Source organism: Xiphias gladius, chromosome 14, assembly GCF_016859285.1.
Source record: "Xiphias gladius isolate SHS-SW01 ecotype Sanya breed wild chromosome 14, ASM1685928v1, whole genome shotgun sequence".
NCBI classification, from domain to species: domain Eukaryota; kingdom Metazoa; phylum Chordata; class Actinopteri; order Istiophoriformes; family Xiphiidae; genus Xiphias; species Xiphias gladius.
The window spans coordinates 5,362,158-5,389,952 of record NC_053413.1 but is presented as its reverse complement, the minus strand read 5'-3'; the positions used below and the strand labels follow the sequence as shown (position 1 = coordinate 5,389,952).

Genomic DNA, 27,795 nt, shown 5'->3' with positions numbered 1-27,795 from the left:
TTTTCTTTAATTTTTATGCATTTACATGTGCATAAAAGCAGGTGGATGGAAAGACACCTACTGATTCCATGGATGGGTGGTTTCAGCTCCTGTTGTTTCAGGCTGTAATACTCCCGTATCAAAAATTGCTTCATTTTGCTACGTAAAGTACTCTGACGGCATGATCCTGTCCTTTTCAACTCACACAGTACCTTTACCTCACACCTCTCCTTCCACATCCTCCTTCAACTCTCCCGCTCCCCCTTGTTGAGGCTCACCGCACAGTTAGAAAACCTCTGAGATAGAACGACCTCCATGCTGCCTGGAGCAAATAAAGGCCAAAAATCACTCACTGCTGATCCCAAAGCCAAATTGCTATGAGCAAATGGTTATAACTGAGGGTGACTTAGATGAGCGTATGGGCATTTTTATTCCCTCCTCTCTTCTCTCATCAGGATTTTACCAGTTGGATAAACTGTTTATAGGGATTTTATGAAGTTAATCAAAATGAAACTGTAAATGTGGGTTATGTCCTGCCATTTTACTGAAAAAGCACAATTTATGTCTGTACCTGAACCATGTTACCCTACAGTCTCTTCATCTTGATGGCATCTAAAAATGTTCCTCTTCTTTTTAAGTAGATACTAACTCATTAAATAAAACCACTTCATGAATATCAACATTTTTTTTCAAAAATTACCCCAATAAGTATGAATCTATAAAGTGCCTTATCTCCAGCAGATGCTTTTGTCAACCGTCCGAGTCTAAACACGAATTCCCACATAAATCAAATGACCGTAGGAGAGGAAAAAACATCAGTAGTGGCAATCTAATGTGCTCCTATTCGTCTGTAGGTCTGAGGTCTAGCTATATCTCTGCCAGGTATTGACTCCACTCAACACTGCTTAGTGTCCCAAAATGTGATCCCAGTCAAGATTGGTTTTTGCTGCCTAAGGGGAATTACACCACTACAAAGTGGAGAGCGAAGTGCTTTAGCCAGCAGCATACAGTATGTTGTCCAGAATTATTATTAAAAAAAACACCTGGCTGGCAAGAAAGTTATTAAATGTAACTGTATGTGGTGTTTTTTGTCCTTATTATGGAGTATGGTATACAATGTGTACTATAGAAAATGTCTTTTTGACTGTTATTCTATCCAATGATTGGATGGAGCATCATGGAGCCAGTTGTACAGAATGTGGGTTTTGATGAAGATGACACAGTTCAGTTTGAACTGGCATTGCCGAGTTTACCCAGAGATGGACAAAAAACACTTCACAATTTGGCTGATGAGTAGAGTCTCATTACCTCCGCCAACTAGGTAATGTTTCACCCATGTCTGTTTCTTTGTTGGTTTATTTGTCGGCCGGATAACACGAAAAGTACTGAACCAATTTGCAGCTAATGTGGTGGAGGGATGGGGCCAGGGAAGATTCACGTTAAAGGTGAGCACAGAGAAACCTTCCCTCTTCAGCAACTGAATGTAAAAACAGCCTCTAGTGTCAAACACGTCACATACATCATTCTGCGAAGGAGCAACAAACAGGACCTTCTTCTGCACAAATGTGTAAGGAAATTCCATTTTTCTTTGCCCTTTACTTTTTTACATTCTTTAATGTATTCCTTTTAAAGTAAAAACTCCCAGAAATTACACTGAAACTAAACGTTTGAAACTTAAAAGCATGCTGAAGCCAAGGCCCCCTTCCGGCCAATCAGTCAAGGTGTTTTCACGAGCTTTCAAAATCAAAACTCCTGCTTTTACTTTCTCACCCTAAAGCTCATAGGAAACAGCACGGCAGCACTTTCTGCCCTCTGTAATTCATAGGGCAAAAATGGAACACATGGATACATATGAACACACACACACTCACACACACACACTTTCAGAACAGTGGGGGAAAACAAGATGTAATTAATTATATCCTGGAAAATGTGTATCTATCTGAGGGATTAAATAGAAGACTGGGAATCCAACTACCATGTAGGCTCACTGTAAAGTCCCAACAATTGAAGCCTTAATCATCTTCTCATTTATACCTTTTGCACACAACCCTTTCTTTCTCCACAGCATAGTGCTATGAAGCAGACACATAGTACAGGACGAACAGCTGTAAAACGAGCCAAAACTGCACTAATGATGAACATTTCTTGTGTACCACTGGTTTATATGTCAAGCCGCACACACACATACGATGTATGAGCTGTTTGGACAGGATCCAGTTATTCTCGTAATTCCATCCTGGTGGCAATCTGCTCTGTCAACAACATCCTTGTTTTCCACCATTTTGCAGGGTAAGACAAGTGACACGACGGAGCTAATTAATCTCACAATCATCCTGTGATTATTACGCTCTCACTTCCACAGGCGCCACATGCTGCCTCTCCCCAGGAGTGCAATATATCAGCGAGATGGAGCAGGTCGGTCAGCACAGACCGCCAACATCAGTCGACTCTCACACAAGGAAAGATATTAAACTCAGACAGGACAGCTACTGGCAGCACAGATTCAGACAAGGTGTTAATTGATTAGGGGGAATCAGAGTGCTGGGGCCTAGCCAGTTTACCACCCTTATTAGATGGATGAGAGGCTCATTTATAAGCTCGACACTCACGAGATAATTACTAAAATACCCAGTAATATATGCACAGCAGCTGGGAGCGGAGCAGCGTGGTGATGGACAGTACCGGGATGTGTTTTGTTTGTGGGTGAAGATCAAAGGCTTAGCTTACTTGCAAATGACATTAGGAGTTGGTTGTTAGAAAAACAGCATAATAATGAAATGTGTCATTCAAACAGAATACCAAAACAATTTAGGGAACTGTAATACGTTATTTAAAGCTCAGGAAATCAGCAAATAGTCAACCACTATGGACATCTGTACAAATTAAGCTGCACCATATCACAATCTACATCCCAGCTGTCTCAAAGGCTTAAAGGGGCTATCTATAATTTTTCTTTGCCCCCAAACGTGGTTTGGGTGATGGTGATGGTTGCTTGCTAAGCGCCTCAGCCATCATTGCGTTTACAAGGTAAGAGGTTATAATATGCCCTCTAAGCTTCTTCAGGGCAGCAAGGAAGCTACAGTGACATGCTATCACAAAGCCAGGCCAGGGCTAGCTGGTTAGCATGCTAACTTCAGAAGAAGAAAAGAAGGGATAGAAATTGAAGCAAAACCAGAGTTAACACTGGCGTTGCTTTCCACCACTGGAGACAACTCTTGGCGAGTAAAGGAATTAATTTTGATGGTAAACTCGCAACGTGTCTTCCAGACTGGTGAGTAAACAGCTGTTAATGCTAACGTTGGCCATGTAAGAATAGCAAAACAACAACAACAACAAAGAAAAACCTTCAAAAAAATCCTTCCTCAACTCACCTGCTTCTTCTTATCTACTTCTCCTATGTGATTGACACATTCAGGGCCAGATTTACAAAAATAAAAGTGCAGAGCAGATTTATGCTCCCTCATTCGTTCAATTTGTGCTTGCAATCTGTGTGTAATTAGTGTCTGATTTACTAAGACAGCAGTAGCAGCTTAGGGACTGACCTCCAGGCAGATTCAGCAAATGAAGGAGAGCTCAGAAAAATGCAGTTCAGGAGCAGGATGAGATCCCCAAGTTAAAAAATGAAATGGAGAAATGCTTACTGGACTGCCACAGCTCAAATCAACCTTTGAAATACTGTCCCTTCCTCAATAACCTGCAATATAACCTAAACTTATAGGCCTATTAAAATTCTAAATGAAATAGGGGCCATTAACCATGAAAGAAAATGAGGATCATAAACAGAAAATGAAAATGATAAAGCAATGGAATGACATAATAAGATGCAGAAAAGAAAACATTGGTGATCAAAAACAAACACAGAAAAAGTGAGTGGGACAGAAAAGCCGGTCCAGCAGAACCTCAGAGTGGAGCAGGTGACGGGGATAAGATGCTTTGATTGATGTATCAATAAAATACAGAGGTAAATGCAGCCAAATGCAACAAATGCCTCATCAAAAGAATGCAATGACTGGCCTATTTTTCAAAAATCCTATTTTTAGTACCTCCTCTTTTGTTGTTCAAGTTGATTTTGTTTCTAAAATCTCTCTGGTACAACTGTCCAGCCAGCACGTGGCTGGAAAAAATGAGACAAGAAAGGGGTTGAAAGTAATGCTGGTAAATAACCTCCAGTGATTGACCTGCAGCAGGTGGTATTTTCCCCTGAGGTTCACCTCACAGGCTATATACAGCCTACCTTACTGTACGCATTAGAAGAGATTAACGACCTTTGACAACTACTCAGGGCCGGAATATAAATCAAAGATAAGGCTGTAAAGCAAAGGTCTCTCTGTAGGAAAGATGCAACTACAACGTTATCTACCATATCAGTCTCTATCAAGTAAACTAAATATGACTTTAAGTAGGTTTAGTGGAATGAAATACAACAGACGTTTACATGTATTTTAATACCATTATTATGGAAAGCACTGTAACCAGTTTCAACCTCAGCTAGACTGATTTAAATGCAACTATAACTGAAAAAAGTGCCTACTTTAAGTTACATATATGTAAAATTACATATATTTTTCCTCCAAAAATGCAGAGGAAGAAGATTGATCGATGTATATAAGTTGAGGATATACTTTTTTTTCCTCTTTTGTTTTACTTAATTATGTCCTCCATACTTCTGAATCCCTTGATGGGATTTCACTGACTGCAAAGTGCACTTCAGATAATAAACAAATTGGTAGACTGGTTTTTTTTTTTTGATAATTAACATGCATGAATGCAAGTGGGGAATACAGCATAAACAAGGCACACCATGTATACTTAAATTGGCTGATAGGGCTACTATTTTCGAAAGGAATTCAACTCTGAATAAGTAAGAGCGAACACGTACTTTATTTGAAATAATTTGAATGCAAGCCACATAGCCTGTTTCTATGGTAGCATTAGATTGTAAAACTGACTAAAAGGCTAACAGGTGATTTGATCAGATTTGTTTTTGTGGTAGTGTTGCTCAACAGTTGCAATTTTTCAAAGTCAGCGAACAGCCTTGGCTTGATCTAGGATGCTCCATCAATGTGTCAAAGATTTTCCATATGTGTAGGTGTCAAATTCAAAATACTTCTTCACATTATCTCTGAAATGGTTTAGTGTCGTATCGGCAGCCCATTGCATTTATAAAGTATGAATAAAGAGGAACCCTGACAAATCATTCCAAATTGAATATCTAATTTTTTCCTAGGTTTGAGAAGTATTTTGAACTAATCCTTTAAAATTATTGTCCAGCTCCTTCTCAATGGAGCTCTACTCAAGTGTGAATTTAATAGATTTATTTTAAGTATGGATTTCTGTTTCATTTGTGGTTACAATTGAGCTTGGTTAACATTTATATATGAGGGGATAAAGTAAGGAAAAGTACTGTCAGTAAGTGCAGAATTCATCTTGGTATTTTTTGCAAAGTTTCTTAAAAATAAAATAAAAATATCACCGTATTCTTCAACATGCTCACAGGGATGGAAATATAACAGAACAATAAATAATTAATATGGATACAAAAGGAGAGTCTCATGATACCTCTAAGTGCCAGCACTGTTTCTCTTTGGATCCATATGAGACTAGTATTAGGGGGGAAAAATTGATTTTTTTTCCCCTGAGGCTTTTGGCAAGGATTTGCAACATAGTGCAATATAAAGAAGTAGCCTTCTACATGCTGGGGAATACAAGACAGTAATTATTTTTAAAGGAATAATATCACTACAAAATATCTGGACTTTCTTTTTACTCTCCCACACGAGGGAAGAGCAGGGAAAAAAAACACATGAATGTCTTAACTAAGTAAAACATAATCAAATGCCCATGAGACTTCAAAGCCCTGGCTGGAAATCTCCACTCTGTCATCTCTTGGTACAAGATGGAAATTGGACGGATATTTTGGTCTGTGACATTCCAGTGCAATGTTGTTGCAGCGCACTGGACTCCTTTCACAGTGTATAAAGCAATTTCAGGTAATGGACATTATTCACAGGGTATTCGCAAGATATACTAACAAGTGAGATAAACTAACCTTTGTGATAAAATCTCATAACTGGACAACAATGGCCTGAGCAACCCCTTAACGCAACTAGAACCAGTGAATGGGGGACACTTTCAGACAGTAGTAATACATTTGTGATGGAATCTAATTGCTCGACCTTCCAAAGCTCAGAAATGCATTGCATTAGCTTTAGATAACAGCTAATGTTCTTTTTAGTATATCTTTCTTTTTCTGAAGCACCAAGTGAAGCACAAAGTGCCAAAATGAATCTTTGAATCTCTAAAGAAGAAAAACACTGGTGGTTGACAGATCGCACAACATTGTAAAATGTGTATGTGGTTGATGACAAAATACCTACAAAACTGGAGACATACCCATCCATCTTCACCTCTCTACGTAGTGGTTAGTGATAACTGGCAGATGATAGTATGCTAACACGTTAGACTGGAATGGTGAACATGCTAGCCTTTACCTCAAAGAATTGCTGTACCTAAGTAAAGCCTCACACAGCCACTAGCTTGGCGTTAGACTCTTACTCCGCACTCACAGCTCATTCCAGTGATGGGGGAATGAGAATGAGACAGTAACTCAGCAATGGCACCAGACCGTCAGTAAAACTGGGAATAATCCAACATTTTGCCTTTACTTAGACAAAAGAAAAACATTTTGTGTTCCACAAGGAAAAATTGAATTGTTGTTTTTACCTGATGTTACTTGATGATTATAATGTAAAATGCCATTTTTTTTAACGCTTTCCCTTAAAAGTATGACATTCATGATCACATGATTACTTGACACTCACCATTGTTCGACCATCTCACTAATTATCAGAATTATTACGATTCCAAATGTATGAATCTGAAATCCAGTTACTATCTCCCAGAGAGTAGACTTACAGCTTACTCATTTTTAGCCTCAAGTCTCACTTCAAGACTTAAAGATTAAAGTCAGATGATGAAAGAGCAAGAAAGTGATCAATAAATGCAGTTCAGAATGTGTCTTACATGCCTGTCTGCTGGCCAAACTAATATTTACTCCTTTGTGCTAATGTTTGCGATACTACCTACAAATATCATTCTTGGAAATACACTAATATGCTCTAATCTATAAATGAAACATTTTCCTATAAAAACATTTGACAAGCTGTTTCCCTCTCCTTGAGAATTGCATAAATAGCATCTTCCCACCCTACCTGAAAGGCTGTACTCAAGTTCATCAAAGTACTTGAAAAGAAATTAAATAGTTAGGGGGAGTTGCTGCCTGACAGCTTATCAGTAGAAGTGAGAGATTTTGTAGAAGCAAAACACTAGCAGACGGTGCTAAGATTCAGGAAATAACAAGAACAGCATTGCTGGAGTTCCCACCAGATGGAGAAGAAAACAAACCTGGCTGCTACATGGCCTGGTTGCTAAGCACCACCTGGAGGTAATGAATGTGTTGTTGGCCTAAGAGGCACATGAGACAAGAGGCGAAGTCAAACTGTCTACTCAGACACATTACAGAGAGCAGGTCTACTGCTTGTCCTTGAAATGGGTCATCTTGGCCAGCAGATATGCTCATGAATATTTATACAGGCAGACGGACCTAAACACTGATGAACATAAGGGGATATTCATACAGCATTAGAATATGAAAGAGTGGTGAAGAGACCAAAAACATATGTGGGCATCAGGTCAGAAATACCTAAGGCTTGGATGTGCTCAGTATTGGAGGTAAAGGCATTCAGTCCCATGCTCTCATATTGTATCAATCATAAAAGCACAAGTACAGGCTGTATAGTAGTCTACAAAGTACTCTGAATTTGATTAATATTGAAACCTGAGAGGAACATCATGTTCTGCTCTTTTGGCTAATATGGCAGCTTTCAGGTAGAGTTTTATGAAAGAAAGGTGACTCACCACACATCCGGTGGAGTCCAGCTTTCGGTCAGATATGCAGCGGAAGTTGCGGCTGCAGCCTCCGTTGTCTTTGGTGCAGTCTCTAACTGGTCCAAAAGAGTCCAAGAGAACCTCCAAAGAGTCAAAGGATGAACTGATCATCAATTCCTCCCTGAGAAGGAAGAAAATGTGTGTAAGAGAACAGCTGTTTAGCATCTGTGTTTGTGTGTTATTACTGCTGCAGACTGATGTGATTGTTGAGAATACAGCACACCATTTAAGCTTGCTTAATAGATAAATTAGTTTTTCTCTGACCTCTCTGGTGAAAGCTTTCAAGTATGTTGCATTTTTGATCAAGCCCAGTGTCACTCGTGGGAGTGGTTGGGCATGGTCAGAAGTGATCTCTGTTACTCCTGTAACCACACCCAATGTGTACGACAATGATGTCAATGTGTACATCACTGCAATGAGGTCACAAGTTAAACCACTAGAGGTCAGCAAAAATCTTTTCTGCTGCTGTTGCAGTGGCTCTTTAAAAAGTAGAATAGCTCTCATGACCAGATCCAACCAGCATCTAAATGTACCTCAATGAAAACATCACCATGAGTGGAATCACTCACAGAGGCATTAAAAACCCCAAGGACCTTTTGCACGACGACTTCAACTTCAGTGAAGTTAGACATGCAAATCAGCGACATTGATCAATAGCAAGCTGTCTTGACAAGTGCTGACCTAACGGAATATTAGCTCTCATATTAGCTGCGTTGTACTGCACACTTCTGTATAAACCTGTTATGCCAGAGTATAAAGGGGCATGATTGGATACAACGCTATGCTTTGGAATGATGAAACAGGAGTCGATGGTAATACTATGTCTCTTGTTAACTTCGTGAATATTTTGTCCACTTAGCAGCCGAGCTTATCGCCAGCCAGAGACATTAGCTTGGTTAGCTATTGTGTTTGGCTAAAACCAGAATGTTCTCCAGTTTGCTAGTAGCTCACACACTAGGTTGCTAACTATCCCTACAAATACTGTCTATGCACCAAGCTTCCAGCAACACTCATTTTGCTGTGTCTAACTGGTAGACTATTAGTTTGTACCATCTTTTCTTTTTTTTTTTTGGAAGATAATTAGACTGCATTTTGGCCAAAAAACATTTGATAGAGTGACACGGAGGACACACCAACCTGTTGGATTGTTTTTTTTACAGTCTTATGTACTATGACTGTACATCTCCTTTGATGGATGATGAAGTGAAACTTATAACAGTTTGGACAGATTTAGAACAGAGTTCAATTTTAAATCTTCAGATTTACTGTGCCGTATTTTATTTTTATTTTTTGTAAGCGCAGTAATTAGCATAATTCATAGCATATGGCTGTGACAAAATGATGCCCCATAGCCACTTACTGAGATCGAATACCTTGATTCTGTGTGCTCAGACTAAATTAAGATAGTGGTAAAGGCACTGGTAGGATGGGTCTGGAACTACAAAAAAAAAAAAAAAGAAATAAACAACAACTGTTGATTGGCCTAAAGTTAGTAATTATTAATACTGTTTCAATGAAGAGTTTACAAATTATAGGCTTTAAAGATAGCAATGATTCAGACTGAAATTTAGCTTTCAATTAGTTATGCCTTGCTGTCAGCAACATGCAATTTGCTCTCATCAGAACTGATTGAAATATCATGTTTCTGTAGATCCCATTACAATGTGTCTGAGGGAAGAATGGGCAACTGTCAAAGCAGTGCTTCAACATGCTGCCTTGCAAGACATCCTGTGACACCTTGCTCTCTATTTAACTTCTTGAAGAGATCTTTGTTTTCATGAATTACAAATACCTGCATGTTTAATTTAGTCTGCGTAATCAACATGAGAAAAGCAATGACTTTTCACAGCAGAATTGCTATGCAAAGTAGTAGACCTATGAGATAAAATGCACCCTGAATTCATTGCTCGAACCTTGCTATGAGCAGTCACTTTGTGTTTCTGTGCTTTGTTTATTTTTTTTCTGTTCCCTGTGAACCTCTCGCAAGGTCAATAAGCAGATCATCCAGCAGAAAGACAAGTATTTGAGATTGGTGGAGAGGAAGAACAAAGCAGAGAGGACTTCGATGTTTTCTCATGGAATCTAAATTACAGAGCTATTTCTGCAGTGGAATAGTACTGCTGATGATAAACAAAATCTTGTGTAATAGCATTGCCATGAACCTTGCCTTGGTAAAGAAAATGATGACCTCTCAGGCACTCAAAAAAAATAAATAATAATATATATATATATATATATAAATATATTTTCCCAACTCCTGGTACACTGCTGCTTTCTATACTGTGAGTTTTCTTCCATTTCACAGTCAACTTGATGTTATCTTACAAACCAATTTTTCTATTATAATTGCCCATTGCTTTGTTGTCATTTATTCAGAGGGGACCTATAGAGCAGAGCCTCGGCAGATGATGAAACTCACAGAAAGTGTGAATGCTAAATTATTTGCGAGGTCCAATTAAACTCAGGAAACATCTGCAGACGGCAACTCAATTTAGCATTACATATTACACAAGACAAAAAAAAAAGTCATGTTAGAGACTTTTTGAGGCTACTACAATATCCATTACCTAAGAGTTGTACTAAAGGAAACACCATGGTGTCAGGAAAATCAAGATGATTTATTCCTTCAGGAGCATAGGTGTACTGAGCAAATTTCGGGGAAATCTGCCAGTCTTGTGTGCACAGATGACATTTGGTCTGAGGGCAGCACATGAAAAAAGCTTATTTAGCGACAAAAAATGAAAGGGTAAATTCTCCTGGGAGCATGCATAGTATTTCGTGCGTACAACTAAATGCTGTCCTAACGGAGCTTCTAATCAAATGGTCAAGGAGGTACCAAAAATATTTAAATTAATCAGCAGAAATCTTGCAACTAGTCTTCTAAATATCTTGACATGGAACAGAGTATTCAAGGGGAAATTCCTACCTAATGGTGGTGGTAAATTAATATTTCATTTACATCTCTTAATAAGTTGTGATCTGTCTCTTGACACTTTATCTGGGTAATGGCATCTAATCACGTGCCTTTGCATTTACACATGGTAATAATAATCAATCTTATTATTTTGACTCCACCGGCATTATATTCTGACCTTACCATGCAACTTAGGTAGGCGGGGCAAAACATATAGACTCTATTTAGTTTCTAGGTTGTCTACACGGGACACTACTTTATCCAGTCACCTGTCTCATGCACATCTGACAGAACAGACAATGACATGCAACAGAGGTCGCTGGCTCGAACTGTGGCCGTTGCAGTTGTGTATTGGGCTGTGAGCTATACCAAAACGCATCTGAGCATTAGTAGTATGCAGTCTGCAATATGACTGATCAGAACCATCATAGACAGTGATAGAGGACTAAGGGTGCTACACTGCTGATGTGCTGCGTTTGCTACACAGCCTGTGTAGACAAGATGTTACACCAGGCCCCTATTCAGATAAAATATCCGGATACAGACTGCATGTTAATGTACAGTGTAAACAGGTTCAAAAGACCAGTGGGCCGCCGTTGACCTGGTTAGGGCCCTCTGTCACGGGGACAAAAACTATAAAAAGTTTCCAGTTCTTTAAAGGTATTGAAAACTTTTCCCAATGAGCTTCTTGCTGTGAATGACGGGGTCCCACATTAACACACTATTTTCTGCCATAGTGGGGCTCAGTGGAGAAAAAGTTGATGTCAAATACTTCTGTGCCCCACTCAGGATTTAGCAACATTTTAAATATGACGACAGTTGCTGGGTTGTGTGGCCACTGCCAATCAAATCTGATCACAGTACACCCCACCCACACAGTCCCGATGAAGCAGATTAGCTGGATATTTAACTTGTAAGAAATAGTAACTAAAGATCTTTTTTTCTTCTTTGTTTATTTTGATTTTGTTTATTATTGTAACAGAGAAATAGATAAGAGTTAAGGTCAAGTTTTCAGGGGCTTTAAAGAGGCTGTGGCATTGCATCCTCATGTACTTATCTAATTAAAATGACAAACACAATGTTTATCTAACCTTAACCTTCAAATGGAAAAGCTAAGTAAATGTGTGTCCAAAATGCTAAAATTCAGTTAATTATAGTGACTTTACAGATATGATATCCATCTAAAAACTGGAAGAGACAAGTTCATATTAAAAACAAATGTAAATTACAAAAGAAAGAAAAGAAACAATACGGATAATTTTGACAACCTATATATAGGAAACTCTTAAAATGAATGGCCAGTAAGCACTACGTGCAATATATTTTACATTTTGTCCAAGACAGCTGCTTTCAATGAAAGAGGTGATAGATAAAAGCCTCAATTATGGGCAACATTAACATGGAGAGCTAAACAATGAGGGGGTTACACGTCAAAACAAGCCATATAAAGAAACCATTTATTCAGCCCATTTGCCACTAAAGTATCACTAAAGGTTTAAATGCCTAGTTATGCCCTGCAATTTACTTGCATTAGTTAGTTATTCAGTTCAGAGAGAGAAGTGAAAATTACCATCGACAATTAACAGGAAAAAAAAAGATTTCAATATAAAGGTATTTCTGAAGATAGCTGCGTTGATGTGTTTGATTTTTCAGATTATACAGGATGTAAAATAGTTCTTTCTGCAATAATATCCATTCATTTAGAGAAATGGATAACTGAGTTTTCAATTAGTAAATTTTGCTTTACAGCTTGTGTTTTAATAGTAAAAACCTGTAAAAATATGAGAAAAGCACAAATAATAAACACTTTAATGAATACCAAGATCATCTTTTCAATACAGCTTCAAGGCACCGCTACAAAAGCACTAATAAATACTTAAGAAAGGAAAAAACTAAGGCTGAGTCCTCATCCAGTCGTAACTGCCATGAAGCCAGCTAATCAAGGGAAGGAAGATCAGGGCTCATCACTATTTAACAATCTGCTCAGGAGCAAGACAGAGTGACAAATGATTATCAAACATGGGGGAAGGCAGCTCAAAGGCAAAGTAAATCAGCAGCTTCTGGAAGGTGTTAGCAGTGCTTCCTTGTGGTCCCCGGGGAAAGCTGAAGATAGCGTTCATCACATCATAGATCAGAGGAAAATGAGTTATTTACACAGCATCTCGAAAACAGCTTCCAAATGAAAATAAAAGGTTGAAATAGAAGGGGGAATTGAAATGTGTAAGCTTGGGTAGACTACATTTATAGTAAATACGATGGGTGGAAGTTCAGTATATGAAACAAAGTGAACTGCAGTCCTGTTGCCAGAAGAAGGCATCGGGTTCATACATTCCCATATCAAAAACAACTGCATAATTTCCAACAGCAGTGTTTGTCAGTTAAGACGTGGGGATTCCATTTTTTTCATGACTGTATGAGTCTTGACATCAAAATGATTTAAATAAAGAGAGGAATGCAATTTAGGGAAAAACAAAAAAAGAAAAACAAACAAACAAACAAACAAACCAAAACCATAACATTTAAACTGAGATTTACTGACACGAAATCTTATTGACTGGATTTTTTTCTTTTATTGCTACACGTCACATTTTAAGTATCTGTGTATTATTTTCAGATTAACTTGTAAACCCTGCTTTATGTGCAATAAACAAATGAAACCATTACTGAGATGATAGCTAAAATATTTTCTATACATCAGTGTGACTCTCCAAGAGGTCCCAAGACAAATCTGACGGGCCACAAGATGATTAAAGAAATAAGAAACACAAAAAGCTTTTTACATTGTCTCTAGTTGTTGCTTTTTTCTTGTGAAAATATTGAATAGTTTAATCTCTCAAAACCTCTAAAAATCCCTCCAATTAAGCACTTTGAGAAGGCTTTTACTGAGGTTATATATATATACACCCACTGCTCTACACCCTACTGACTTTTATAGTTTATGTTGTAATTCATAAAATATGTTAAGATCAAATATAAATATTTTGTGATTATACTATTGTCCGATAATTTATATTTGTTATGCTAGCAGTGGCTAATATAGCCTCGAGTCTCTAGCCACAAGCAGAGATGAGGAGCAGGCTACCGAGGTCTGGCAAACTCACTTCTTTCTAAGTCCGCATACCAAGATTTTTCTTAATCTTCAAACTAGTGGTCTTCAACCCCAACCAATGCTGACTATAGTGACATCAGACTTTGCGCAGCTCCCCCTGGAGCCACAAAAGGCTTTAAACAACTTTTTTCACAAATGTAGTAGTAGTCCCCAAACCTTGTAAATAGACTTTGATGTGTAAAATCCTCAGAGTTCCCCTTTGAGGTTGGGGAGAGATTGTGATTGTGTCAAATGAACTACAGTAAAGGTACGGTCAGTTTTAGGCGACTGAAACACATGGTGGTTATGGTTAATGAAAAGGCAAACATTAATTGCAGGTCTGTGACGCGACACAAACTACCATCTCCTGAAAGGTGGATTCGCTACATACCCCCAGGGAGTATATTAATAAAACTGAATATAAAAGCATTGGAAATTTCGATTAAATCCTAATACAAAGAGCATTGCACAAACAAAAAATAAAATGCAAACAAAAAAAGCCAGAGTGTGGACAGGAATGTCTTCGTGATGACAATTAAGTGTCCTGCCCTTTCTTCTGCCGTCTCTCCCTCCTAGCCAGGAGCTTCTCTCTCTCTGTCTCGGTGTCTCTCTTTCTCTCTCTCTTTCTGTCTGTCTGTGTGTACTCTGGTTAGAGGAGTGGGATCAGGTGCACAGCTGTCAGCCTGCAAGCTGCAAATCATCTCCAATTTCCTCTGCTTTAAATACCGGGCTTCAACTCCACCTGAAAACTGCACTGGAACTACTCAGCTGTGGAATGGAGAGCAGCGATTGGTCAGCAGATCTGAGGGGTCTGGAGGTGGAATAGGGAATAAGCAGTTCAGAGATATGAACTGGTACCCGTTCATGCAGAGCTTTAAAAACAAATAAAATAATCTTAAAATCAATTCTGTACTTCGCTGGTAACCAGTGAAGAGAGGCCAGTACAGGTGAGATGTGGTCTCTCTTCTTGGCAGCCGTGAGGACACTCACAGCTGCATTTTGAAAAAACTCCAGCTTTTTTAAATTAAATTCTAAACTAGAATCAAAGATAATAATGAGACTTCTTGCGTGGGACTTTACATTCAATAACAGAGGTGGAAGAGCATTGATTGTGGTTGCGGAGTTGTCTGCAGTGCTGAGGATTAGGACCTCAGTTTTATTTTGGATTAATTGAAGGAAACTTTTCGCCATCCATGATTTTACATCCTCAATGCAATTTAGAAGGGAGCTGTGACTGCAAGGATCACAAGGTTTTCAGTGGGGGGTACAGCTGGGTGTCGTCGGCATAACAATGTTAGGAGATATTATATTTTCTGAAAACAGACCCCAAAGGAAGCATATATAGGGAAAATAAAAAAGAGCCTAATATGGAGCCTTGTGGTACTCCACAGGAGATGGGTGCAGAGGAAGAGGACACATTAATAATTCTAACAGAGGCTGATTGGTCTTGGAGGTAGGAGGTAAACCACTGAAGGGTCTGTCCCTGAATGCATGAACATGAAATGATTAACTGTGTTGAAGGCAGCCGAGAGATCAAAAAGAATTACAGTAGTGTAATTTACTGAGTCTAAAGACAAGAACAAATCATTCTTCACCTATGAGAAAGCGGACTCTGTGCTATGATGTGTCCTAAAACCTGACGGACCTGAGTATGCTGAATTTGTCCAAGAAGGAGATGAGATGAGAGAAAACTACCTTTTTAAAGAATTTTGGATAAAAATGAGAGCTTTGAGATTGGTCAGTAATTACTGGGAACAGACAGGTCTGAGTAGAGGTTTATTGATCAGCATGTTTAAAGCAAGCTGGGACATAGCCATGTGTCATCTATTACTCAGTGGAAGATGCCAAAGTGACAAAAATATTCATCCTGATGGTCTGAGAGAGTTATCTATGTCTGTATTCCCTTTGCTAGTGTTAAACATACTTATCATCGATTACCGACATATTTTCTTTCCTCTGATAGTGACCGGGGGCTTTTATTTACCTCAACTGCAGAAGATAACAGGCCTTTATTTGAAGCAGGCTTGTATTAGAGGCAGACCTTTATTTCTTATTCCCTCTGTCTGGTAAGTATAATTGGTCGTATTTTAGTAGGAAGCCTCATTTGATCCGCTCCTGTTTACCCTGTTAAAGTTACTGCATTACGCAGTAACATTGCATTGATACAAACTAAACACTGGCTGTAAAGGTTTCACATAAAAAGCCCCCTAGTGTTTCAGTGGATAGACACCCTTCATTTTTTAATAGGGTTTTTATTGTGAAACATAGCATATGGTAGCAGGCATACCATATGCAAGAACAGCTGCCCAGGATCAAAGGACGATACAGTAAAGTGGCTCAGAATGAATCAATCAAACACAGCCATTGTTTCAGTTTGAACTCTGTAAAACATATTGGAAATATTCTCTTAAAACAAAGCGTATAACAACAGATTACAGTATTGCAAGGCACTATTATTTCTCCCATTATCCACCCTTGTTTTTTCCCTGGCCTGTATTTGGGGGCTGGCCTTTTATTTTTTCATGTCGACCGCGCCCCCGGCCATTAAAGGAGACCGGTTTTCATTTGAGGAAATACAGTAAGTCAACATCACGTACATCACTCTCTTACTGAGATATATAGCCTATATATGTTACTCGAGAATGGATATTTTATGAAATGAGCTCCATGTATTGAAACATAAATATATGTACAGCACAAACAAAAAACCCACAGCTGTTAAATAGCAATATAACATACTTTTAACGGTTTCTTTTTAGCTACGTTAGCTACCAGGCTCTAGGGATGTAAATTTCCCTCTGTAGGTCCACTTTGGTTCAGACATACATATCTCAAATATAAGATGGCTTGGGATGGAATTTGGTACAAACTAATGTTGTTTTCTTTAGCGCAGAGGTAAGCACAGGAGGCTTGAATGTTGAAAGGACACAAGAGGCAAAGATACAGCGTGATTCTAAAACACCTGTAAAAACAACGGGAAGTTAGTTGTTGCAGTTTGGCCCCCTGATTTTGTCAGGTTATCCTCACAGTCAACAGTCACAACTGGAACAGTGGCGGGGACACACACGTGGAAGCAATTAGAGTACTTCAAAACCCTTAGTGTCCATTCACCACAATTTGCGTAAAAAATCACTTCTCAGAGTGGTAGCTCAGTCAAATTTTAACACACAGACATAATATACATATTTTTTAGATTCAGTTTGACTTACACTTCCTAAGGATAACATTATCTCAGATGTCCATCGAGAATAAACATCCATAAATCTGATTACACAAAAAAGTTGTTCATTATAACTCCAGAACTTGCCTGAAAAGTTTTACCCAGTATTAAAGTAATCCAGTGACAGTTGTACATCCACGTATACATTGCAAACAAGAACAGCTCATAGCTAATTTGGTAGACTTTAGATGGTGCCGATTTGCCAAAATGTAAAAACATATAGGCAGGAAAAAAATATAGTAGCCCAAAGCTACCTAACTGACTCCAAGGCAACATTATACTTCCTATTTACATCCCCTAAAGCCCCCAAAGTTTGGGAACTGTAGTTAAAAAACTCAGAGTATGTGTTGGGGATGCTAGTTGTCTCAGTTTTGTCTGAGGGGGGCCCCACAGCGTCAGACCTTGAAAACCCCTGCTCTAGGGCAACCATGAGATTGACATTTATGTTGTTTTTGTGAAATGTCTCAACTACTTGTTTTTCGTAGATGACAGATGTTTCATAAGGATCATCACGTAAGCAACCCCCTTCATCTATTTAAGACCACCATATCACCAGAGTCCTTGTGTCCCAGGTGCTTTCTTCACCACCAGACCATCGCAATTTCATTTTGAGGCCCAACTGAGCTCTCTCCTCTCTATCCATACCGAGTGGCTGCTTTGTGGAAACAATGATAATACTATATGAAAGAGCCCCTCAGCCATTATACATAAATTATACATCCAGCCACTAGATAAGTTATGTTATGTGCATTATTGACAGATGATAAATTAACAAACAAGATGCACAGTGATGGACATACTTACTTACTTACTTACTTACTCACTAAGTGAAAGCAACATTAAAAATTGAATATTTTGTAATTGAAACCGTAACGTTCCAAATTCAATGTTCAAAATCAGAAATCTCAACTCTAACAATACTTATTTAAACAAAATGTCATCACACATTCAGCCTACTGTATTTTTCTACAAAACATGTTCTTTGTGTTGGAAACCTTACACACTCCTTTTTAATAATTAGGTGAAAAAATAAAAATAGCACACACAGCTTACTGTCCTTTTAATCTGTATTATTTTATAGTGTTCCTCCTGTTACGACTTCTTCACATCTCAGTCACCCACCAGCTTGAAATTAACTACTGACTGATATTCTTTGAGTACCTACATGCTAAGGAGAAGAAATGATGGGGATATTCATTTGAGCAAGACTAATTTTGCCCAACAGAATTTTCACAGGACAAATAACCTTTAGCAACGTAGGGCTGGATCTAACACAGTTGTGCATACTAACATGTTGACAGGGCATTTTCAGCATACACTACAAGACAATCCCACCTCTAATTACATAAACCTTCCTCTTCTCTGCAAACTACTCCTGTTCACACAGACTTTATGCTACAACATAATGCTCTTCATCCGTACCAAACCAGCTGCAGTCATCTTAACTCTGTTGGTGAGTCATAATGCTGCTTACCAATGAGCAAACAAAGTGTATGGGCCTGTCCCTCACAAGAATATGGGTAAATACTTGTACTACAGTACACCTAGGAACAGCTGGGAGAGACAGATGGAAACCAAGGTAGACCAGGATGTTGCCATCTTTATGCATAAGGTCCACTGAAATTACATCTATAGTATATTTTAAAAAATAACGTTGGGCACTGCATTGCTAGGTTTAGGCTTTCACTGTAATGGTTTGGATTTACTTTGTTTCTTTAACTTTATTTCAAGAAAAGAGCAATTAATTGTAATTAAACTGTTGCCGAAGTGGTCAGAGGAGATTTGAAACCAATATAGTAAAAATATGTAAATTAAGGCTTTACTGTCAAGAAGAATCAGACATCTGTCAGAATAAGTTATTTAGACAGCTACATTATGCAGTGTCTATAATTTGGTGGAGATTTTGTCAACTTTGTTTGAAAAAGTAATTCCTATTACAAGGTGGGTATAATGGTTGGTGTTATGGTGTTAAGGACAACAAAAAGCTTTCTGACCATATGGGGTTCCTCCCAAATGTGATTCTACTATATTTTTGTTTTTGTTGCAGTTAAACTTCAAACTAAAAATCTAGCCTTTGATAGTAGAGGCAGTTTTATTTTGGAGACAAAATAGGCATTTGGTATTATGTGTGATATTGTGTATCCAAGTAAGAACGGTGGCCTCATAGCATCTCATGGAACTATAGATCAAAAGGGGATCAACAAAAAAAACAACAGGATTCCCTGGAATGTCCTAGGTCACTTTCATGGACATCCAGCCCTTAGTTTGTTTGTGATACCTGTCAGGGACCAAAGAGTTGGTGAAAGGGAAAATTTTGACTGTGGTTCAAGACAAAAAGTGATGGAGTCACCAAAAGGAAAGGGAACCTCTAGGCCCATCCGTTACTTTTCTGTCTTGTTATTAAGATGTCTGGTTCTGAAACACACGTCTTGGACGTCTGGAATCCCCCCTCCAGTGCTAGCAAAGCAAAATAGCTAAATAATACTGTTGTGACAGCTGAGTCCAGTTTAATACTGCAGCAGTGTTTTGGCCCATTTATGGCTCTTTCTGCACCCCAGCCACAAATACAGTCATTGCACACAGAACAGCTTTTCTTTGAAGGAGTTATGAACCATTTAAAAATCGAAATGCTCCTTATGGCTTTGAATTGCCAAGTGATTCTTTCTTATTCTTTTTTTTAACTATAGTTTTCTCTGGCTCTTTATGATTGATTATGTTTAGATCTTTGAGTTTTATTACCCTCTACATCATGACTGCTAAGACCTCTGCACCAACCTCACAGGGATCCTTAAGACTCGCTGCAACAATAGTAAATAAAAAACAAATGCTGATTAAGTGAGAATGCAAACAGTGAGACTTGCAGAGAGACAACAGCAGCTACTGTACATTCTGCGAGGGGTAGTGGTGGTGGTCATATCCCCACTAGAGAATAACATTGAGTGAAAAGGGTACCAGTAAATGTCATCTCTCACCGTACATCCACTGCATCCTCCATGACTGTCATGTCCGTCTTGCACTTAGCTGAGGGGTTGATGGCGAGCTCAGCAGGGGGGATGACAAAGCTTTTACTCAACGGCAACCACATTCCCTCTCCTAACGTATATGTGAACCTGCAGAGGACAAGGTGGGTGCATGAGACAAGCAGAGTTACAGGTTTAGGCTTTTCGTAAAACATTTTGAAACAAGATGACGTCAGAGGAATGCAGATGGAAACAACAGAGAAAAACAAGAAAACATGTGCCAGTGTCATTGCAGACAAAATGACATTAACTGTGCAGTACACAATATCATTTTGACTTGTGTTGATTTTGTAGTTTATTAGAGGGTGTTGATGATGTGAGGAGGATGAAGGAGACTCCGCTGATGCTGTCTTGATTGCATGTAAAGTTTATTACAAAGACGTACAGCGTCAAGTCAAGCATCTGCAGATCTGCTTGTGAGAGGGTGTGAAGCCAATGAACCACTCTGAAAATCAGCCTTGGTCACCGACTCTTAAATAGGGCAGTTGTTTACCTAAAAACTGTCACTCACATATGGTTTCAATCCCAAAGCATTAACCTCCTTTTCAAGCTATGAGGCACCCTCTGAGGACCTTTGACATAGGGCCTCTGAGCCATGCCTCTATTTTCAACACATGGCTTCAATTCTAAATATATGACCATACACCTCATTTTCGTCAGTGAAAACCATTGAGAAAAGCTTTTAAACAAAAAGCAATATACTGTATATTTGTCAGCGACCCAAAGCTAAGATGAACTGAACTGACTTTATTAAACAAAACCTGATGCAAGAAATCAAATACATCTCCATACAATGTGGTTGAGGAGAAAAATGAATGTGAATATAAAAATCTCTATATATTATTGTTGATTGATAAAGTTGTATAAAATTGTATAGAATTTGTTTCTGATCAACATTATTTGGGTTTTCAACTTTGAAACAGGATGGGAAAGGTTCATCAAACTTAATGTGCTTGGTTTCATTATGTAAGTAAGCAGGCCTTTGAGCAATCTGCTTAAACCTGAAATAAATCATCTATTTGGTCACTAGAGGGCAGGAAGCAAATTGAAAACACAACACTAACATACAAAAGCCTCATAGAACAGTCCTGCAATAAATCCTCATTGATGAAGGTTTCAATGTTCAGTCTTTGTTTTGACTGTGTTAAAGAGGTGTTGATTCACGGTTAGGCTAAACAACAGTTTCAACAAAAACTCAACATTATAACCTCTATCAAGGTAGGATTCATGGCAGGACTGTTGCATTAGACTGCATTTGGTTTTAGCTTTCTGTTCCTAATAAACTGACGTCTGAGTGTGTCATTACTTTTTAAGTTGATAACGGAAAGTTGTTTGCAAACGATGAATAAAAAAAATTGCACACCCGCCATATGAAGAACAACATTATCATTCATTCTTTGGTGTCATGTTTCTGGCTACCTGATGAATGTAAGGCAAATATTTTTTTTCCGCCGACCCCTGAGGGAAATATCTGGCTCTTTAGCTGCTAAATGCTCCACTATGTCCACCAGCTTGTCAGTGACTTTGTCTGCTGTTTGCTGGCAGGCAGGCAGTGTACAGTGGTTTCATCAGAGCATTTTTGCTACATACAGCTGCCCCAAAAGTTGTAGCTTTAAAACCAAAACAAAGAGCTGAACAAAGCAAAAAAACTCCACAGATCAGAGCGTAAACTCAAACTTCTCAAACTTTAGAAAGCCACAAGGACCATAAACATCAAGTTCTAAACAACCTTCATGTTAAAATGATAAAATCAGTGACGTTAACAGTGCATCAGTGTCTAGTCTTCCTTGATTGTAAAGATAACCACCCCGTCATGTCAAAATGGCTACTTTTCAAAGATGAATGTTTTCTGAATTCTGAATTATGGCATCAAGCTGGTTAGAGGTTACTTATTTTACATTTCAGCAAAGTTATCCTTTTTGCATAACTCTTTCTTGAGCAGAAGGCCACTGTGTGCGCTAATGGCCGCAATGCATACCTAATTAGAAACCCTGACAAAAAAGGACCAATAAGGGTTTCTCCTGAGACAAAACACGGCTATAAATCTGTAAACAACAGATGTCTGGAACAAGGGGGCTAAAACAATTCTTTATTTGTGAGTCAATGAATATCATCAATCTTTAAACACTTTACACATGAAATGTAATACTTCCGACTTTAAGTGAAACAGTCTGCGCTGATTAACATCAAATTATAAATGCATACTTGTAGCACAAAAGAGAGGAACTTGTTAATTAAATGGTTAACAGCCATTTTTATGCAGACTAAACACATTTCCTCATTCACAGTTGTTCAATTTGCATTTATTAAAATGCTAACTTAGCATTAAGAAAGGGCAGTGAATCATGGGGACTACACGCATTACCAGTCACTTTAAAAACAGAATGATTAAAACACTGTAAAAGCAGAACACTTAATTACATCCACCCAATTACTACCTTTGTTTCAAAATCAGGTTTTCAGTGGATCAAAGTGCTTCTTTTCTTCCATTTATCGTAAAACTTAGGTTCTCGCAAGTTATTATAAGGTGGTAACTCTATCAAAATGGTAAAATTTCAGTATTATTTTTTGGAAGCTGTTTCCACCTCTCTCGTAAGTCATGTCACCATCTCTTATGGGACTGTGTACAACAGGAAAACTGAAATTCCCTGTGATGCAGTATGACGTATATGGGTGATCAAAGGACAAATTAGCACCCACCTAACGAGCACTGCTTTATGGACAACTGGGGACTAGCTGCTATATGACTTATGTGGTTCACCCTGAGAGAAACTGGAGGTGGAAAACACTAAGAGTTCCCATGAGAAAACAGTTGTTGAGTTGAAAACATGTTTGTAGTCCTCAGAGGGTCTCCTGGCAGTTAATACTGTGCAAATGGCAAATGCTGTGTGGTTGAATGCTGACTCTTAGGATAATTTTGCATGCATCCTTGAGTTTGCTTTGCTTCACTCTATTCTCTGTACCACTGTGATTCTAATTGCCTCATTTGCTTCTTTGTTTAATGTTAATATCCGTTTAAGCAAACAAGATGATGGCTGCACAGCTCTCTGAGTGCTGGGTGACATTCAAGGTCTTTTACCGATGTGTGGAGCCAACAGGGTTGTTTGGTAAAGTTTAAAGCTAGAGACTGAAACATTTCAATTAGGATGGATGGCTGGGTGGAAGCAGTCTGAGAATATAGAAATTTTGAACAGCACGGCTGGACAGAATGAGAAGGAAAAGACTCCTTGCTGAAAACATGCTAGCAGGGAGTACTATGTATTAAAGCACTTCCTGGAGATATTAAATCAACCAATCTCTTTATTTTTCCTGAAAGGGCAATTATTGTACAGCACTGGAACATAAGATAAGACACAAGGCATATGAACACATTAAAAATACAAATTAAGATATAAGAAACTCAGTGAATAAGTTAAAACCATTTAAAAGATCATTTTAAAAAAAAGTTAAAATATAAATAAATGCAAGATATTTGAAATTAAATCACCTGTTCCTAACAGAGTCAAGTACGGAGATGGCACAGGGGACAAATTAGTTTTTCAATCTGTTACTTCTGGCAAATGAGAACCAGAGGGTAGGATCTGACATGCTGGATGTAAAGCATGGGAGCTGTCACAGTGAATGGACTCTGCTTTCTTTAGCATGATGCCAGCCTCTGTCTTTTGCCAACATAAAGACAATGCTAACAGCCACAAGAGTGGGCAAAATGAACTGTATGGGTTCCCTTTTTTATCTTAAGCAGTAGCACAAACACTCTTTTGTTGTTTTTGTTGCTTTACTGTCATGGAGGGAGTCAGAGACTTGTAATGTAGGCAGTAGCACATCCCCTGCTACAGCCTGCTCCTTCTCAAGTCAGGGGATGAATCATCTTGGGAAGAAAAAACAGTTATAAACATTGTTAGGTACCTCTATCACAGAAAAGTGCTCTGCTGTATGGTTCTTTGTGAAATGGTCCCCACTGAACAGCTTCCTGTAGACTATGTATGTTCTATTCAAGGCACATTTCCTGTCATGAGACACAAGGCTAAAGGTTACTGAGCATGTTAATTATTAAATCATATTCTGAAATTGTTTTTTTTTTACATTTAACTTATATCCTTAAAGCGACATTAATTGATTAGTTGTGCAGAGCAACAGTGACATATTATCAACTTAAAAGGCAAATGTGTTAGCAAACAGTTGTGTTAGTTAACAGTTGCCTATTAACTTACCCAGCAAACTTGGAGCAACATTAGCATTCATCATAGCGTCAATAGCCACTCTCTTTTGAGCTCTGGTTTGTATCTGCACCAACTTAGCAGGTAGGCATTCAACTATGTTCACCAGCTAGTTGATAACGTTGACTAGTTGCTGTTTTGTACTGGGCACAGATGGTGCAAGTGGTTTATCATTGCGTTTTACTATGTGTTATGGTGTGTCAACACAGGAGGTGTCTCAGCTGTGTTTTTCGGTTGTCCATCTCATGTGTCTCACGGAACAGATACGCTCCTATTTTAATCAGTGTCGCTGTCTACGCAGGCCACGTAAGGGTTAGCATTTTGCTTGTGCGTAAATGTTTTCACTGTTACGTGAAGGGGGTCACTCATAGTGACAAATGTTTAGGGGATTATCACCTAACACTTTAACTTCCCTAAACTCTATGAAGCATGTTTGTCAGCTAACTGCTTTGCTTTAAGATGCCACAAACTTATTGTTTGGTTCACTCTCAGTCCAGCATCACTTTATGTAACCAGTCTGGTACCAAACAGCAGATAAAGTTGGCGACAAGCTGGTGAACATAGTGGAGCATTTAGCAGCTAAAAAGCTAAAAATATTTCAGTTCCGAGTTGGTGGAGACCAAATCAGACCTAAAAGAGACTAAAGACTGGACTTGAATTTCTGGTGAAGGTGATAATATGTCAGCGTTGTGTTTACAAATAAATGTAATTATCTGCAATAACTGACCCTTTGGCTACTTGACGGTTGTGGAAACAAGTTGTGAATACAACATCGACATATTTGTTTGCAAAAAAGTTGTTTATTTACACATCCAGCAGTTGCGGAGCAATATTAGCATTCACTTGAGACCGTGTGGTCACTAACTATATCTGTCAGGTAGTCACTGAGGTATTCACTGACAACAGCTGACTGTGACTGTGAGAGTGAACCAAAACAGTAAAGCTGAGGGCCAGACAGCCAAACAATGAGCCGAAACTTGCTCTAAAGCTCTGTAAAGATGAGGAAAGCTAAAGATTCAGTTGATAATTCTCTGTAACTTGTATCACCACAAGTGACCCCTATCACATTGTCACTTTGTTTTCACATTGTCATTTGATACACTACTATTATGAAAATATTGATCAAAGCTGCTTTTAAGATTTAAACCTTCAATTGGAATGAATAGTCTTGGGGTCGTGTGCCACAGACTTAGTGGAGAAGAGACTGATTAAAATATTATAGGTTTTGGTGATTTTTTGACAGTAAGAAAAATATAGAACAAATCCAACCTTATCCCTTAAGGAAATACAAAGATAAATATTGAAATAGACGACACATGTAATGGTATCATAAAGTTTTAAACAACTGCAAATTTGACATCACAATACTGCGGAGGACAACTTTTGAGTTTACAAGTTGACAGTTGACAGTCTCAACTCAGCCAGAGCTCAGGATCCTCCCATAATCATGAGGGAGAAAGTCAATTAAGATGTGCAAGAATTACAACAAGTTATTTATAAAATCTTTTGTGCAGAATGCAAGGTGCAGCACCATGGAAAATGTAGTCATATAAAATAAAGTTTTGTGAAGTTATCCATACCTGAAAATGCGATCAGAGGGTTGTTCTCCCATCACAAGATCAAAACCGCGTTGGAAGATGGTGTAAGGCCAGGGACTGGCATGAAAAAAGAATAGATCAGAGGAAGAGACAAAAAAGAGGAGAGAGTATAAAACTGTGCATTACAATCAAAGCCAGAGTAGTGTTACATTTTTCAGGGTACTCATCCTCTTAATCAAAATCCCTGGAAATCAATAGCCATGTTTCAATGTCTAACTTAGCGACATTCCTGCCTTCCAAAGCCCCAGAAATCAAAAGCAGCATTACGATGAGTTATATGTGTAAACATGTTGATTAAAAAATGTATTCTCTGACAGCTGACATGCAATGTGACTTTGGCTCATATCTATTTAGCAGGGGAGGGGATGAGAGAGGACGACAGGATGAGAGAGAATAGGAGAAAGAGACAGAGAAGGAAGGAGAGATGGAGGGTGACAGAGAGAGCAGACGATGGCAAAAGAGAGACAGCGAGAATGAGAGAGATAGAGAAACATCGAGGGGATGAGACAAATGCCAAGAGGCTGAAGTGAGAGAGGGAGAATGATAGAGATTAATGGGGAGTGGCAGCTCGGGGACTAAACAGTCTGCAAAGTGAGAGTGTAAGAAGGAGAAGTGACAGAGGCCCAATGTCATTCTGACCAAACTCCTACAATACTGCAAGCAAAAAGGACATCAAGGAAGAGGGGAGCGGCTTCCATGCCACAGGCTATGGTCATTAAACATTTAAGTCCCCCCAGGGTGCCCACTCTGTCACGCCGTGACAGGGACATGGGGAGAGCACCTGGAAAATGAGATCCGCAGGTTGGGTGGGCTGAGGGGAAAATTCAGATGTCTCAAAAAATGCAGACCAAAAGAATCAACATTTTGAACGTGCACTGAGGCTGAGATGGGATAGAGTCAAAATAAAGAGAAAATAGCATGCTCTGTCTGCTGCAAGCCACAGACTGGTGGCATTCTAGGCTAGAATGTAGCTTGAGCTTTTCTTGCCTCATGATACATTCATTCTTACTGTGTGATAAACTAATTTTAGGTGGTAGTAGAACCCAGTGCCAGTCCGCAACACATACATTTAAAATAAATAAATAAATAATCAAAGTAGGGTATTTTTTCATTCTCAGCATCACTTAAGAGGTGGGTTTTTTTCAAAAGTTGGAACCCTGTGGAATTTTTGACATTAAGTAATGCTATGGAGGATATTTTGACAAATGGATCCCCTCTTTGTTTGTATCGTGCATGCACACGAGGATGCACAGGCACGAGTACAAGCATGCAGGTGATCCAGTACATGTTGCTGTGGAAGGTCTCATGTTAATGCACTGAATTACAGTTGGTGTAACCATGCGCCAACAAATGCAAGTAAGAAGAAGACTGCAAGCTAGCAAAAATGTACATAAACCATGCACAATTGAATGCAAAAGAAGAAAGAAAGGAAATGCACTCAACACTTTGGTCAAAGATTCCCCAAGAATACATAGTGTAAGTTTTGGAGAGAAACACTTAATGTAAAAATAACTTTTGTTTTTTTACAAGAAAAGTCCACAGGGTATCTCTAATTCCATCACCTACACACAAGCAAACAATGCATTTTTCTCTATAGGTTTAGCAGATGATTGAAGGTCACAAAGATGTATTTAAACAGAGCACAGGGTTATTTGCAAACTGTCATCTGAATTACTGTATAGTACAAATAAACATGATAAAGGGCAGCTGTGTCATTACTTTAAATGAGAAATAGTGTCATAATAAATGTGTCTTTTACTAAACCCCTAATAGACCCCTAAAGACACACTAACTCACTCCTCGATGATG

The 27,795-nt window shown here is 38.6% G+C and overlaps 1 protein-coding gene across 1 annotated transcript in view; it reads right to left on the bottom strand.

Annotated features, from left to right (window-relative positions):
* The window catches only part of astn1 (astrotactin 1), a 409,363-nt gene that overhangs the window by 241,358 nt on the left and 140,210 nt on the right, over nt 1–27,795 (bottom strand). Inside the window, exons 10-12 of the mRNA XM_040142993.1 lie at nt 25,969–26,043; nt 20,124–20,261; nt 7,900–8,050 (exon numbers count right to left, since the gene is read on the bottom strand). Of these exons, the coding sequence (XP_039998927.1) occupies nt 7,900–8,050; nt 20,124–20,261; nt 25,969–26,043 (364 nt within the window). The remainder of the gene's footprint in view (nt 1–7,899; nt 8,051–20,123; nt 20,262–25,968; nt 26,044–27,795) is intronic.